The sequence below is a fragment of the Coregonus lavaretus genome (genome assembly GCF_964263955.1).
Source record: "Coregonus lavaretus genome assembly, chromosome: 1".
Lineage (NCBI taxonomy): Eukaryota > Metazoa > Chordata > Actinopteri > Salmoniformes > Salmonidae > Coregonus > Coregonus lavaretus.
Window position 1 is genome coordinate 24,846,524 of NC_139988.1, and position 16,249 is coordinate 24,862,772.

General features: G+C 40.4%; 1 protein-coding gene across 4 annotated transcripts in view; it reads right to left on the minus strand.

Annotated features, from left to right (window-relative positions):
• Positions 1-494: 494 nt before the first annotated feature.
• Positions 495-16,249, minus strand: part of LOC311131344 (CUB and sushi domain-containing protein 1-like) — a gene marked incomplete at both ends in the record, with an annotated part of 555,203 nt that continues 539,448 nt past the window's right edge. Inside the window, 14 exons of one of the 4 annotated variants that reach the window (XM_084164287.1) lie at positions 495-654; positions 1,853-1,915; positions 2,248-2,383; positions 2,527-2,611; positions 4,783-4,895; positions 5,011-5,172; positions 5,532-5,594; positions 5,969-6,148; positions 6,941-7,052; positions 7,220-7,293; positions 7,460-7,633; positions 12,204-12,377; positions 13,245-13,424; positions 15,619-15,795. In XM_084164287.1, the coding sequence (XP_084020413.1) occupies positions 495-654; positions 1,853-1,915; positions 2,248-2,383; positions 2,527-2,611; positions 4,783-4,895; positions 5,011-5,172; positions 5,532-5,594; positions 5,969-6,148; positions 6,941-7,052; positions 7,220-7,293; positions 7,460-7,633; positions 12,204-12,377; positions 13,245-13,424; positions 15,619-15,795 (1,853 nt within the window). The remainder of the gene's footprint in view (positions 655-1,852; positions 1,916-2,247; positions 2,384-2,526; positions 2,612-4,782; positions 4,896-5,010; positions 5,173-5,531; positions 5,595-5,968; positions 6,149-6,940; positions 7,053-7,219; positions 7,294-7,459; positions 7,634-12,203; positions 12,378-13,244; positions 13,425-15,618; positions 15,796-16,249) is intronic. The other 3 variants (XM_084164285.1, XM_084164286.1, XM_084164288.1) reach the window with 3 other exon arrangements.

Genomic DNA, 16,249 nt, shown 5'->3' on the forward strand with positions numbered 1-16,249 from the left:
TAGCCAGGATCTCCTGCGAGACAGTTGTAGTTGTAGCATATTTTCCCTTTATTGGAGAAGTCTGGCAAGGAATGAGCAGCAACACGTTCAAAGTTGCTTCCTCCTTTGTTGTTCATCTTCACTGAAGAAAACACTTTTTATCAACAATTATGTGGCTTTTCAAGATACTTCCGTGTTTCCCCAAGGAGGGCCTTTGGGGAAAAAAGACAGAAAGACAGAAAAAAAGGGAGGAGAATGAACACTTTCATCCTGCAAACAGCCATGAAAGGCAGAACTCCTTAATCCAAGAGAGTTTCTTCTGTCCTCTATTTTCCTGGCCATATACATGGTCCTTGCTCAATAGAACACCAACAGTTATTGTTTTAGTCCATATAAAACTGTCATTGATTTAAAATGTGTCTTTTATCATGTCCACAGAGAGGTTATAACGTGATAAGTCAAAGGAATATTTGCATCTGGCTGTAAAAACCAGTCCAATGCTGGCGATACAAGGGCTATACTACTGTGCAGACCGTGTTCAGAGTTGTATCAAACCTCACAGCTTTTGCCTCTGTGGGTTTCATGTTTGTGTCATACAAAGGGTTTTCAAACGACGCTTGTCCATTTGTGTTTTCATGACCTGTGTAGCCATTGTATTGTACTTTTGGCCTTGTTCTGAAAGGTGAACAAATAAAAAGTGTTAATACATTTACAATATTTTAATAACTCTACTAGCTGTGATTGTTGTTTACTTTTCAGACAAATATGACTTTGCTTCATGAAGGGATGTTAATGTATAGCAAAAAGTCCAAAGACGAAGCAAAAACTCTTTCCCACTTGAGGAAACTCTGTAAATCATTGTACCTGCATCTTTAAATATACCAAATAAGAATACATGAAACCCATAGCTAAGGAAACTATGTTTCAGCCCTCCTTTGATCTAGAATACACAATTACCCTGGGAGACCATATAACCTCTTATTATTTGAAAGATGATACTGAGGAGTCCTACTCAAAGCCTACTGACCTGGTTTTAAGCTTCAACATAAGATCAATGTGAAGACCTTGATTCCACCCAGGAGTTATTTTGTAAGCCTTTACTTAATGTTCCCTCCATTACCTTACAAATCTCACTAAGTAAAAGTAAGACAAATGCAGGTTTAGAGAGTTGCCTGGAGGGCTTAGTGTCTTCTACATTAACTTTGTTTGGATATAAAAAGTCCTAATGCTAATCCCCCATAAAGGCATTGGTAAAGCAGGATCTATCTGCATATGTGGAGAATACCTCTGCATATAAAAAAAACACATTTCCAAAGCTTTACAAAGTCTCTGTGGGAGTTTGAATGAGGTAGAGTAGGTGGTAATGAAGCCTAGTGGCTAAACATGTATAATATGGTATGCAGAATTCAGTAAAGAAAGAAGAAAATATTATAACTATCAAAACAGACTAATCCTATCCTATATTATGTTATTATGACATTGTCAAAAGACAGTATTCTAAATCTGACACTTTTGTGAATATGAAGATACTTAGTAAGCATGATTCTGTATTCATTATACGTTAAAACACAATTCTTCAAAACTCCCCTCCAGTAATTATATCAGTCAAAAAACATATGGATTCTCATGAAATCTTATAGGCAAATGTCTACAAAAAAACAAATAGAACAACATTCAGCTGGTTGAAATATGCTGACAGAGAGATGACAATATGAGATCAAAGAACACAACATATTCATTTTATCCCAGCAAGTTTACGTTTTTTCCCTCAAATTATTATTTTTTCTCCACAAAATGAAAAAAGTAAAAGACAGTAATGACGATGTGGAAGTAGGAATTGTTGCTTATAGTGATTTCGTTTCTTATGTCTTACCTGCCGCCCGCCCTGATTACGTCTTTGGGTCTCTCATTGTCATCAGTGTCTTGTGAAAGTACCCTGCCAATTTTTTATGTTCTTTTAATATTGGGTAATTTCCATTTTATCTGACAATAATGTCACATTTTCTTTATTTTGCTTGTTCATTTAGCTTTGGAAAACTCCACTGCTCTTTTCTTGTAATCATTTTGTCTCACACTCATCTAACATTTGGTTTTGTTAAGTAACGATTTATCAACTGAAACTTTTAGGGATCACTCATCGTTGGTGAATAGGCAAAGGAGTTTCCCATAACTTATAAGAAAGAGACAACGATGTTTAACATCCAAGCATATATGGACAAACATCACCAATGCAGGTTACCAAGACATCCAATAGCCGGCACTCCTTACCTGTGTTTGTAGAGGTAAAATGCAAACCCTGATAGAATAAGGGCAAAGAATGGCACTAGTATGGCAGCTGCTACTGAACTGCTATTCGTGCCATAGTATGGAGGATTTGATGGGTCCAGGTCTGTTGTAAAGAGACCTAATAAAGAAACATAACAGTACAATCATTCTTATCAACATTCTAGGAGTAACTTATGTAAAAGGTATCATGTATCAGCAGTAAAATGTAACCGTGCATGTCTTTTTTTTTTTATGATTACTGAGACTACACAATGACTGTACCTCTTGTCAGTACAAATCTTCCAAAGTCCTTGCTGTGAATATGACCCTGGTAAACAAAGGTTTTCTGGTCAGACTCTGCGGTCACCTAAACCAACACAAAAGAGAGGGGAATTATTTATTTTTTCTGATTAATCAGAGCAGAGTTGAAATGCAGAACCATTACACAACTAGAACTATTACCCATTCACCTCACATAATCCTTTGGACCTCATACAGCTTATGATTGTCTCTCTCGCCTTGAAGTTACTTACTTCTGTAGTGTTCACTTAAGTGATAATGCCCGAGACCCTGGTGTTTGGAGGATAAATTGGCACGGCTGTTGTTAGGTCCTCTACTTCGTCTCGGGCCGGCAAACCTTGCCAATATATCCTCCAAACACCAGCTTCGAGGGCATTATCACTTTTATACAAGGGTTACCAACATATTCAAATAATGATTGACATATTTTCATAAGAAATTGTATTTTGATGAATCTATTCATACTAATTCATCCTTCAACAAGATATAAATGTAGACGTAAGTCGCTCTGGATAAGAGCGTCTGCTAAATTACTAAAATGTAAATGTAATATAGTCCCGACACAAATCTAGGGTTGCTACCCAAGCCGGCTGGTCGTTCGTTCTATTGGTTCGGTTGCTAGAGACGCGACCCAGTCGTTCAGTCTTTTTGTTCTGTATCTATGGACGCGACCCAGTCGTTCGTAAGAAATGTTCCATTGCCATACTGGCTGACAACATTCTTATCCCTTGCTTGCTAGCTAGCCAACTACGGCTAATTTACAGTCACGTCAAAAAGTGCAGTCAGAATAACAGCAAAGTAGCCGCATTTGCATTTGTTTTAGCTGTTTTCTAGTTACATTTATTTGGATACATCCATAACAATGAGCTAATGAGGAGAGATTTCTCCTGGCATAGAAAAATATGTTCACTCGTCAGGACACTGTTGTTCAGAGGAGCTAGCCAACAACACAACTAACACAATAACTTCAAACTGAAGACTGCAAACTAGCTGCACCGTTTCCTTTGACCTTTTTTCAAATCACATTTCTTTGTATATATCCATAAAAATTATGCCAGCTGACTCATGATTTCAACTGGCTAAGAAACGCTGCCTGCCTGTCTGTCTCGTCCCGAATCCCAACACATTCATTACTATGGGACAGCTGGAGATCGTATGGAGTAAAAAGTACATCATTTTCCTTAGGAATGTAGTGAAGTAAAAGTATAAAGTTGTCAGAAATATAAATAGTAAAGTACAGATACGTATATAGGTTGAGAACCTTTGTGAAAGAGCACAGTTTGGGGGATATGGCATGTAGAGGCAAACCGGATGGACATCATGAAAATGATCAGAGAGGTTGAGGGTAGAGGAAGTTCAGGAGTAAAAACAAACAAAATAGAATTATTGTAAAATTGACTGTGTCCATAAAATATATATAGTATGTATAAGCTGGAAGTAGAGACTTAAGCGTTGTTGTTCACTAGTTTACTCCAATTAAGGGAGGGGGTGGTGGGGTTGGAAAGTAATAAAGGAAAATACATGTTTAAAAAAAAAAGGATATGTATATATATATATATATATATATGTATGTATATGTATGTATGTGTATATGTATGTATGTGTATATGTATGTATGTGTATATATATATATATATATATATATATATATATATATATATATTTGCAAAAAAAAAACATATGGGGGATTGGAAGTGATGCAGACAATTACATTGATGGAAGTTACAATCTATATGCAGTATTAAAGCTGATCTACCCCCCCCCCCAAAAAAAAATATAACAAATAACAAAAATAAAAACAAATAAAAAAAGTACAGATACCCCCAAAAAATGACTTAAGTAGTGCTTTCAAGTATTTTTCATCACTGGCCGTTGTATAAATGAAGATACAGTATCTTATTTTAACTTTCAAAAGAGTGCTACAGTAAAGTAATACAGTATCTTAAAACTGACACATGTTCATGCAAATAATTTTAGGCCATTATACCATACTATTTTACGTTGCAGTGGTAGACAAAACCTAATGCCAGAGCTGCATATTGATGAATGACATGGTCTGCAGACATTAGCACCTCATGAGCTAGTTGTACAGTATATTAGCAGAAAACAGAGGAAGGAGAAAACATGTTAAGTAAGGGAGCCAAAATAGTTTTGTGTTTCCTGATTAGTTTTGAAGTCCATAATAAGGCCCTAATGTAATTGGAAATAATGATAATTTTATTCAAATAATAGACTCACGTAGCCATCCATCGCCCAGTTGTCGTTCTTGAATTTACTGAAATGAATCTCTGTAGGACCACGTATCTGGTAAACCTTCAGTAGCAAATGGTTCTCCTCCTTCTTGTATGTTCCTGAAAACAATGGAAATTGGGTTATCGGTTGGTGTTTACTGTTGTAATGTTGACTTCAACTGTAGTATTTGCCAAATCAAATAATGTCAGAGTTAACATGTGTGTTGTGCTTTACCAGAGAGTTTAAACTGCACTTTGCTCTGATCCAGAAGTGTGACATTGACTCTACTGGTTGTTGCATTGAATCCATTTACAGTAATGGTGGCACCTTCTCTTGCCCCAAGGTACTCATAGAACCCGGTCCAGACAAAGTTTAAAGAAAACACATTTACAGGAACTGAAGGAAAGAAAGACTTGTGTTATAATGTATGCCCAGAACAAGATAAGGTACAATAATTCATCCAGATTATTTTAGCTTTTGCGTCATCCATCGGCTGTCTGTACATAAGAGGCGTCATTAAGAGTAATCTCAAGATGTGCAGTATGCACATTAAAGGAAAAATCCATTCAAAAACAATATTTTGGTATTTTTTTCATTAGTCCACTGTTGAGTCCCAAAATGTTTTGCATGTCAGCAGTCAGGTTTTCAAGATATTGGACTTTCAAGAAGCAGTGTCACTTGCCACATCATCATGATGACGCAAAATACCAAAAGACATTTGAACATGAACAAATTACGCAGAGAAGATAACATACCACGAATCTTGTTTTTCTGAACATCCGAATCCACTCCTTTTTTACCATTTATTTTTGGGCCAACTGAAAGATGGAATAAATAATTGATTACATGACATTTATGGATGTGACCTACTCACTGCCAGTTTCTGCTTGTAGCCTAATAATGACAACGTTGTTTTGCCACATTTTACCAAAGTGATTTAGATGTGATGATAGCAGAAATGTTGTATACTCAATTATCTAGATATTCTCAGCCAGCACAGAGCACAAAGCAAATTAACTACTGTATTGAATACCAATGTATAGGGGGAAATATGACTGACAAATACAAGAAGCAGGTGAACTGATCATCTAAATATATGGCCCACAGTACAATATATCCTCCTCAGGTTGTGAAGGGTTCACAGGAAATAGTGACATTTGAATAATAGGCATATTCCAGTGCCTAAGAATACCTTTGCAGACAGGTGGCTTTCCGGACCACTTTCCATCAGGTTTACATGTCCTGTGCTCTGATCCCCCGGCCAGGAAGAATCCGTCTTGACATGTATAAATCAAAGTATAGCCTAGTGTTGGTAGATCAATAGCCCTCACGTCAATGTTAGACGGTGTCTCGGGCTGTCTGCAGGCATGGGCTACAAAAAAGAAAGAAAGGAAGGTAAAACACAATAAATTCCCTCGACCACTGACCGGGATTACCGGTCAAAATACAGCAGCCCCAATACCACACCAGTATTATGGAGTTATGTAGAGATCAAGCAATCCTATCAGGAGTAAAATTATTAAACAAATACTGAGTGTTGCTATCTATTTGCAACATAATATATGAGCTCAGTCTTCGCACCTTCCTGTCATCAACTTAAGCCTCCCTACTCCCAAGCCTCTGACAGTGAAGCCGCTTTATGTGGAGGAGACGCCTGAAGGATTTTGTGGGGTATGCTGTCAAAATCGCGCACTGATTTACCACTCACATACGAACAGCTTAAACTTGGCTAACTTTATCTATTTTTTTGCTGAGGGCAGCAATCCCTACTTTACTTCCGTCCATGAATCACACAGCTATTTCTCAAATGTCCATTCCCTTTTGAACGTCCCTCAATGGCTTTTCCGTTGTGATCTGTCTTTTAATCCATATATACAGCTCAAGACCTATAATCCTGGGCAGAGTTATTAAGGAGAGGGATAGAGAACATGACACTGCCATGGGGAGAGTAGTGATCTAGAATGCAGTAAATCAAAGGGTTACATTTGCTAAACCAATACTTTACTCCTTTTGGCTGTCATACCCCCCTCTATACCGCCTGTATCTCTCCCTCTAGTCATTAACAAGTCAATGCTAAGAAAAATGATACCTGCCGGATTAATAAATCATTTCAGTTTTCTTGACAATGTCTTGGGACAAAAACAAATCTTTCAAAAAGTCTTACCGATACATTCTGGTTGCACACCACTCCACGTCAAATTTTCCAGACAGGTTCTTGTCGTAGATCCCAGTATGTGGTAGTTTTTACGGCATTTGAAGGAGATTTTGCTTCCAACCTAAAATAGAAGAATATACTTTTCTATAAATGGTCAACAACCTGGGAATTGCTTTGACTGACTAGAATACTATTTTGGATTGTTTTAGCTAATTATCTGAGCACAAATGTCAATACAAAGATGTCAGTTTACTCACAATTTTACATCGCTAAAAGTAAGGACCTTACCTCAAATTCTTGGGATGTGACTGGTATCCCGTAAGATGGAGTTCCAGTGTCTCTGCATGTGTTATATGCAGGATCTGAAGACAAATGGAATGTTTAGCTCACTGCCTACCAACATTATCATCACTGAAGAAAATAAGGAAACACTCAACAACGTGACACAACATGATATGGTACAACACACCACACCACAATTAAGGCAGCAGATGTGTATTATTATTATGGTTTGAATGGGCGACCCACCTATACATGAGGGCTGTATTCCACTCCAGCTCCCATCAACCTGACACAGTCTCCTGGAGGACCCGACCAGGATGTTGGGGTCCCTGCAGTAGAAGGTGACCTCTGAACTGTAGGTGAACTGCTTCCCCTCAGCATAACCCTCTGCTGGGGTGCCTGGGTCTCCACACAGCACAGCTAGGCACAACAAACCACAGAGACCATAAATTAAATCACATGATTCACATCACACATTTGTTACATTTTTTATTTAACCTTTATTTAACTAGGCAAGTCAGTTAAGAACAAATTCACACAACACCTGGGTTAAGTGGGTTTCGGAATCATGATTCACAATTGTTCATAGACATGATGATCACAACGTTTCATAGGCACAACTGAACAGCTAGTCATTTATAACATGGCACTTGGAATCACAACATTATGAGGTGAAAAAATAGAATTTTGTTGTGAGAGCTTGTTCTTTACAGCGGTGTGTGAGACAGAGAGCCTATGTAATATAGGTTAGTGGTTCCCATTACACACACATACACATATACATTATATACAGTGAGGGAAAAAAGTATTTGATCCCCTGCTGATTTTGTACATTTGCCCACTGACAAAGAAATGATCAGTCTATAAATTTAATGGTAGGTTTATTTGAACAGTGAGAGACAGAATAACAACAACAAAATCCAGAAAAACGCATGTCAAAAATTTTATGAATTGATTTGCATTTTAATGAGGGAAATAAGTATTTGACCCCTCTGCAAAACATGACTTAGTACTTGGTGGCAAAACCCTTGTTGGCAATCACAGAGGTCAGAAGTTTCTTGTAGTTGGCCACCAGGTTTGCACACATCTCAGGAGGGATTTTGTCCCACTCCTCTTTGCAGATCATCTCCAAGTCATTAAGGTTTCGAGGCTGACATTTGACAACTCGAACCTTCAGCTCCCTCCACAGATACTCTATGGGATTAAGGTCTGGAGACTGGCTAGGCCACTCCATGACCTTAATGTGCTTCTTCTTGAGCCACTCCTTTGTTGCCTTGGCCGTGTGTTTTGGGTCATTGTCATGCTGGAATACCCATCCACGACCCATTTTCAATGCCCTGGCTGAGGGAAGGAGGTTCTCACCCAAGATTTGACGGTACATGGCCCTGTCCATCGTCCCTTTGATGCGGTGAAGTTGTCCTGTCCCCTTTGCAGAAAAACACCCCCAAAGCATAATGTTTCCACCTCCATGTTTGAAGGTGGGGATGGTGTTTTTGGGGTCATAGGCAGCATTCCGACTCCTCCAAACACGGCGAGTTGAGTTGATGCCAAGTAGCTCCATTTTGGTCTCATCTGACCACAACACTTTCACCCAGTTCTCCTCTGAATCATTCAGATGTTCACTGGCAAACTTCAGACGGGCCTGTATATGTGCTTTCTTGAGCAGGGGGACCTTGCGGGCGCTGCAGAATTTCAGTCCTTCACGGCGTAGTATGTTACCAATTGTTTTCTTGGTGACTATGGTCCCAGCTGCCTTGAGATCATTGACAAGATCCTCCCGTGTAGTTCTGGGCTGATTCCTCACCGTTCTCATGATCATTGCAACTCCACAAGGTGAGATCTTGCATGGAGCCCCAGGCCGAGGGAGATAGACAGTTATTTTGTGTTTCTTCCATTTGCGAATAATCGCACCAACTGTTGTCACCTTCTCACCAAGCTGCTTGGCGATGGTCTTGTAGCCCATTCCATTCTTGTGTAGGTCTACAATCTTGTCCCTGACATCCTTGGAGAGCTCTTTGGTCTTGGCCATGGTGGAGAGTTTGGAATCTGATTGATTGATTGCGTCTGTGGACAGGTGTCTTTTATACAGGTAACAAGCTGAGATTAGGAGCACTCCCTTTAAGAGTGTTCTCCTAATCTCAGCTCGTTACCTGTATAAAAGACACCTGGGAGCCAGAAATCTTTCTGATTGAGAGGGGGTCAAATACTTATTTCCCTCATTAAAATGCAAATCAATTCATAACATTTTTAACATGCATTTTTCTGGAATTTGTTGTTGTTATTCTGTCTCTCACTGTTCAAATAAACCTACCATTAAAATTATATACTGATCATTTCTTTGTCAGTGGGCAAACGTACAAAATCAGCAGGGGATCAAATACTTTTTTCCCTCACTGTATACACATATACATATTTATTTTGGAGTCCGGCTTTCAACTTACTCTTGAAAGTTGTAATAGTAGAATGCACAAAGTGCAATTTCGGAACTGGGTAGTGCCTCATCATTTTTCCTCTTGTCTTGTCAGTCATTGCATACCTTAGGAGAGCTACATTGCATTCGGAAAGTATTCAGACTCATATACTTTTTCCACATTTTGTTACGTTACAGCCTTATTCTAAACTGGATTTAAAAAAAAAACACAATACAGAAATACCTTATTTACATAAGTATTCAGACCCTTTGCTATGAGTCTCGAAATTGAGCTCAGGTGCATCCTGTTTCCATTGATCATCCTTGAGATGTTTCTACAACTTGATTGGAGTCCACCTGTGGTAAATTCAATTGATTGGACATGATTTAGAAAGGCACACACCTGTCTATATAAGGTCCCACAGTTGACAGTGCATGTCAGAGCAAAAACCAAACCATGAAGTCGAAGGAATTGTCCGTAGAGCTCCGAGACAGGATTGTGCCGAGGCACAGATCTGCGGAAGGGTACCAAAAAATGTCTGCAGCATTGAAGGTCCCCAAGAACACAGCGGCCTCCATCATTCTTAAATGGAAGACGTTTGGAACCACCAAGACTCTTCCTAGAGCTGGCTGCCCAGCCAAACTGAGCAATCGGGGGAGAAGGGCCTTGGTCAGGGAGGTGACCCAGAACCCGATGGTCACTCGGACAGAGCTCCAGAGTTCCTCTGTGGAGATGGGAGAACCTTCCAGAAGGACAACCATCTCTGCGGCACTCCACCTATCAGGCCTTTATGGTAGAGTGGCCAGACGGAAGCCACTCCTCAGTAAAAGGCACATGACAGCCCACTTGGAGTTTGCCAAAAGGCACCTAAAGACTCTCAGACTATGAGAAACAAGATTCTCTGGTCTGATGAAACCAAGATTGAACTATTTGGCCTTAATGCCAATCGTCACATCCGGAGAAGCATGGTGGTGGCAGCATCATGCTGTGGGGATGTTATCAGCGGCAGGGACTGGGAGACTAGTCAGGATTGAGGCAAAGATGAACGGAGCAAATACAGAGAGATCCTTGATGAAAACCTGCTCCAAAGCACTCAGGACAACGACCCTAAGCACACAGCCAAGACAATGCAGAAGTGGCTTCGGGACAAGTCTCTGAATGTCCTTGAGTGGCCCAGCCAGAGCTCAGACTTGAACCGGATCGAACATCTCTGGAGAGACCTGAAAATAGCTGTGAGCAACGCTCCCCATCCAACCTGACAGAACTTGAGAAGATCTGCAAAGAAGAATGGGAGAAACTCCCCAAATACAGGTGTGCCAAGCTTGTAGCGTCATAACCAAGAAGACTCGAGGCTGTAATCGCTGCCGAAGGTGCTTCAACAAAGTACTGAGTAAAGGGTCTAAATACTTATGTAAATTTATATTTCAGTTTTTCTAAAAACATGTTTTTGCTTTGTCATTATGGGGTATTGTGTGTAGATTGATGAGGGGGAAAAAACAAATTTAATAAATGTTAGAATAAGGCTGTAACCTAACAAAATGTGGAAAAAGTCAAGGGGTCTGAATACTTTCCGAATGCACTGTAATTATAACCTGTCAGAAATGTCCAGATCAGCCCATGTAAGCTAATGTTTTTTAGCTTGGTTTTTTAGTCCATAGATTTTGTTGTAATGTTTGAGTCACTCAAATATCACATGAATACACATTAGGCATGGAAAAATGTATAGAATTGCAAGAGAATGAGCTTTAAAACTGAAACATGTTATATGCACCCCATGACAAAATGTGTAGAATTGCAGGAAATAAGTTTAAAACCTGCAAAATTTTGTCTCCGCCAACAAGAGGGGTGTGATGTTCCCCAATGCTGGAAGGGGGGCGTGAGTGAAAAAGTTTGGGAACCGCTGATATAGGTGAATGTAAAAAGTGTGTGAACTAGTCCTGCTCTTTATAATGGATAATACAATGGTTTCAAGTTGCTTTTTCATAATAGGTCCTTCATGTTTGCGAAATGCCTCACTTAAATGTTCCACAAAGAGTTTAGCGGCAGAAGTCACTCAGACCTGTTTCAGACCAACAGCATCTAAAGCCTGCAGCAGAGTGTGCTCTCCTGCAGGCTTTAGATGAAAACCCACTACATGCATGGAATTTCGGAACATTCTGGCACTACTTCTGACAGCGTGTCAAGATGATCAAGGGCTTGCAGGCTGCAGCAGTAGACTCCGTCCATGTACCTTGTAATGCTCATGTTATGGGCAGACCTAGCTGCGGATACTTGAGGGATCAATTTAGAAAATGTTGACGCTCTTTTTGCATCTGTCACAACAGTTTCCCAATCTGTCAAATCTGACATTTCACAGAGGGTTTAGTCTGGTCATGCACCCCCCAGCAGCACAACTTTAACAGGGCTATAGGAAGGATAAGTAGGGCAGGTGTGCACATTTATTTTGAAAGGCACCGCTTTCATTAGTTTGATGTGTCTAGCAATAGGCAAACAGCTAAGCTTTGATCACACTGCCATTGCACTAAAGTTTAGATCAAGTGCTCCGGTTCAGTCTTAAAATAACTTGAATTTCAACTTACGAAGACATTGAGGGATCTCCCCTCGCCATGTGCCGTTCCCCTCACATGAGACGATTCCAGGGGTGGATAACTGGTACCCATCGAAGCAGCTGTAGGTGACACTGGAGCCCCACTGCAAGTCTGACCCCTCAACCTTCCCATTGCGAACAGCCGGAGGATGGCCGCACATGATCACTGATGTGGGGACAAAACAATATCATTAGTTTGAGCTAATAAGTACTGTATGTTAACTCAAAACGCCTCAATTGTCTAAACATATCTATTGATGTACTAGAAGGGAATGGATAATTTATCCTGGTTCATATCCTATTTGATTATCATATCCGTTCTCCAACAGGGAGAAAGTGTTTTCATTTGCCTATTAATGGCAAGTAATATAGTTAATTGGGAAGTAGACGTCCCTTTAATTACAATACATATCCGTTATGGGAAGTGTAAATGTTTTCGATTATATGCAGGATATTGCATGAACTATCATTTCTTAACACACCCGTTGAGACGATAAAATATAACAATTCTAAAAGAAATTGTAAAAACAGGAACTTCTGGCATATTAAACAGTATTCACCCACAGGATTGCAATTGCTCTGCTAAAGTACTACTCTGGGAAATTATATGTGAAGTTCACACATTCACTCTCTGCCTGTCAATCTGCTCAGGAGGAGACTTCCCTGCTCTATGCTTGCCTGCATTGCACCACTAACTGGATACATTGTTTTCTCCACGCGTTTGAAGTCTGACATCTGATAGCACAGAGCTTACACATTTCATGGATAACATCCCTTCAGTCTGTGCAAGTCAATAATTTTGCTTGCTGTGCCAAAAAAGTAGAGAAACTACTCCAAACAGGATAAAAAAAACTTTTGGAATCCTTTGATCTCTGAGTGCTTGAAATTCTGGAGTGTTGTTGTGATATCTGTAGTATATTTCTCTGGTTGTGCCTTCTTATCTTAGCCCTCAGTAAAGAAATGAAAGTAGAAATGTTTGTTTCTTTGTATGCCAACGACAAGTATTATTGAGTCATAACCAAAGTTGAATTACCTTTACAGTTAGGCTTGGTTTGGTTCCAAGACCCATCCTTGGTGCAGAGGAGCACAGAAGTACCGACAGTATCCATGACGTGGCCTGGGTTACAGTGAAACTGAACAGTCTTGTTGAAGGTAAACTCATTCCCTATGTAAATCCCATTGGCAACAGGACCTGGATCTCCACAGCTGATCACTGTTGAATGGGTCAAATATTCATACAGACAGTACTGTATAAGCGTCATCAAAAGCATAGCGTGGCATGTAGGATTAGGTGTATTGTGGCCACGTCTCATGGTCTAGGTTGAATACAAGATGTGTGTTAGACGAGTCCACTGTAAAACTCCTATAGTACAGTAAGTGGCGACGTGTCATTCAGGGCAGAGCCCCACCTGTTTAGCAAAAAATAAATAATAATAATAATAATAAAGTGGCCTGTTTTTGTATGTTATTTTGGCATTAATAATGCGTGTCACAAAAAATTTGAGTTAATAAAGTTGCATACAAACATGGTCTCTTTTTTGCTTTCTTGAGTAAGGCAGCTCCAAAATGCAGGTGATTCAGCCTAGCTCAGTGCTTTCTGTGGTGTTGGGACAGCCAGCGGAAAAAATTGAGCAAAATCTACAGGTAGAGCTTGAAAATTCAAGCCCCTTGGGTGCTGCCATAGACTTACATTAGAAATGCCCATCCAAGAAGGCTCAAGGTCATTGGCCACAGATAAAATGACATCAAATCAGGTTATATCTACTGTAGCTTTGATTGGACTGATCATGTCAACATCATCCTTTCAAAATCTTAACTAGCAAGCTAGACAAGCAGTCATCATCATGCATCAAGTCGGCAATCTACTGGCAAATCCTTTTCAATCCTTGTCATATGAAGAGAAATTATAGATAAAACGTATCTGTGCTCATCCAAGGACCCGGGGCCACTGCAGCCACGGGTTCGATCCCAGGCTGTGTCACAGCCGGCTATGACCGGGAGATACATCAGGCGGCGCACAATTGGCTCAGCGTCATCCGGGTTAGGGGAGGGTTTGGCCGGCCGGGATGTCCTTGTCTCATCGATCGTGCTCTAGCGACTCCTTGTGGCGGGCCGGGCGCCTGCAAGCTGACTTCAGTCGTCAGTTCGACAGTGTTTCCGCCGACACATTGGTGCGGCTGGCTTCCGGGTTAAGCGAGCAGTGTGTCAAGAAGCAGTGCGGCTTGGCTCTCGACATTCGCTAAGTCCGGAGGGGAGTTGCAGTGACGAGACAATATCGTAACTACCAATTGGATATCACGAAAAAGGGGGTAATGCCATGTGCCAGAAAAGTTTGAATAGATTGGCCATGCTGTCAATCCAGCATGAATTCTGCCGCATTCAAAACAACTGGAAACTCGGAACTGGGAAATCAGTGAGTTCAAGACAACTGGGAATTCGAATAAAACTAGCTCTGACAGGGAAAATATGGAAAATAATTTTGAACGGTCATCCAACTCGGAATTCCAAGTCGGGATTTCGGCCCACAAGAAGGACCGCCGTGCCACCTTCCTGTTCAAGTGAGCACAACAAGGTGAGTCCAAAAATGTATTGAATGCTGCTGCATAAATGATGTAATATGCCAGGGAGATATGTATACTGTAGCCAAGAAAGTAATACTAAGTAAATGTTGTGTAGTAAGCTGTTAGTAGCCCATGTGTCTCACCCTAATAATTTGGTCCCTTTCCTCCCTCATAACTTAGCCTACTGTTCTGACTTGATGGTGCACATGTAGCCTGTTGTAGAGAAATATAATCATTGAATATTGTAAGAGCTTTCATTGTCTGCTTATATGCCCCCTTTATTTATCATATGGTTCTGACTTGGTGTACAGTGAGAATACTGTAAGAACGATCCACGTTCTGAATTCTGTCGCTGTAGATTTCAAAAGTGCTGAACAAATAGTTATATTGACTACGTCCGTCCTAGCTTGCTCATTAATGTCTTAATCGAAATTGCGGATTGCCTCTTAGCTGCTCGTCGTTCCCTTATGCCACAGTTTGTACATCTCAAATGTCAGTAGAAATCACATTTGTTTAAGCAAGTCAGCCATATCAGCTATGTTTTTTTTAAAGGCAGTAAATGAGGCTGAATTAACTGTTTCGCTGCCAGACAAGTCTCCGCTGATAGCCAGGTGTATTTGTGGTAAGGATTCACTCCATTGTGCTGAAAAGAAAGCTCTGCTGTTGGGACAGCTTTATGTAGGCCCTAACAGTTTATGGGCATAATTTGTCACCATTACAGTGCAATGAATGTATTGTTTAGTGTTGTGTTGTGAAGTGAAGTGGCTTTGCTGGCATGCATAAATATATATATATATTTTTGCCCAAACAAGATTTACATGCTAAAATCGCCACTGAATACAGTACCTGTGCAGTCTGGGGCCGAGCCGGTCCAGGTGCCATTGGTGGTGCAGTGGCGAGTGGTGAGGCCTGAGGTCTTATATCCTTCCCAGCAGGCATATGCGACGGAGCTTGAAAACAGTATTCCATCATTGAAGACAATCTTCCCGTAGGCAGGAGTACCTGGATTCCCACAGGAAACCGCTGAAAAAACATCAATAGATAAACATGAAAAAAACATCTGGAAAATACATTAAGATAAATAAATCAAAAATTCATTACATTTACATTTTAGACATTTAGCAGACGCTCTTATCCAGAGCGACTTACATGAGCAATTAGGGTTAAGTGCCTTGCTTAAGGGCACATCAACAGATTTTTCACCTAGTCGGCTCGGGAATTAGAACCAGCGACCTTTCGGTTACTGGCACAACGCTCTTACCCACTAAGCTACCTGCCGCCCGTTGTTATCATAGACGCTTTAGAACCCATAGCGACCATCGACGGCCTTTCTTTAAAGTACTATAGCGGCCGCGAACTGCCTTGTTTTTCTAACAATAATATCTGTGTCAATATCGCAAAATTAACTTGCAAACAACCTGTTGTCATATTCATGTGGCTGTTGTCATCAACCAGAAACCGGAAACAGGGTATGCTG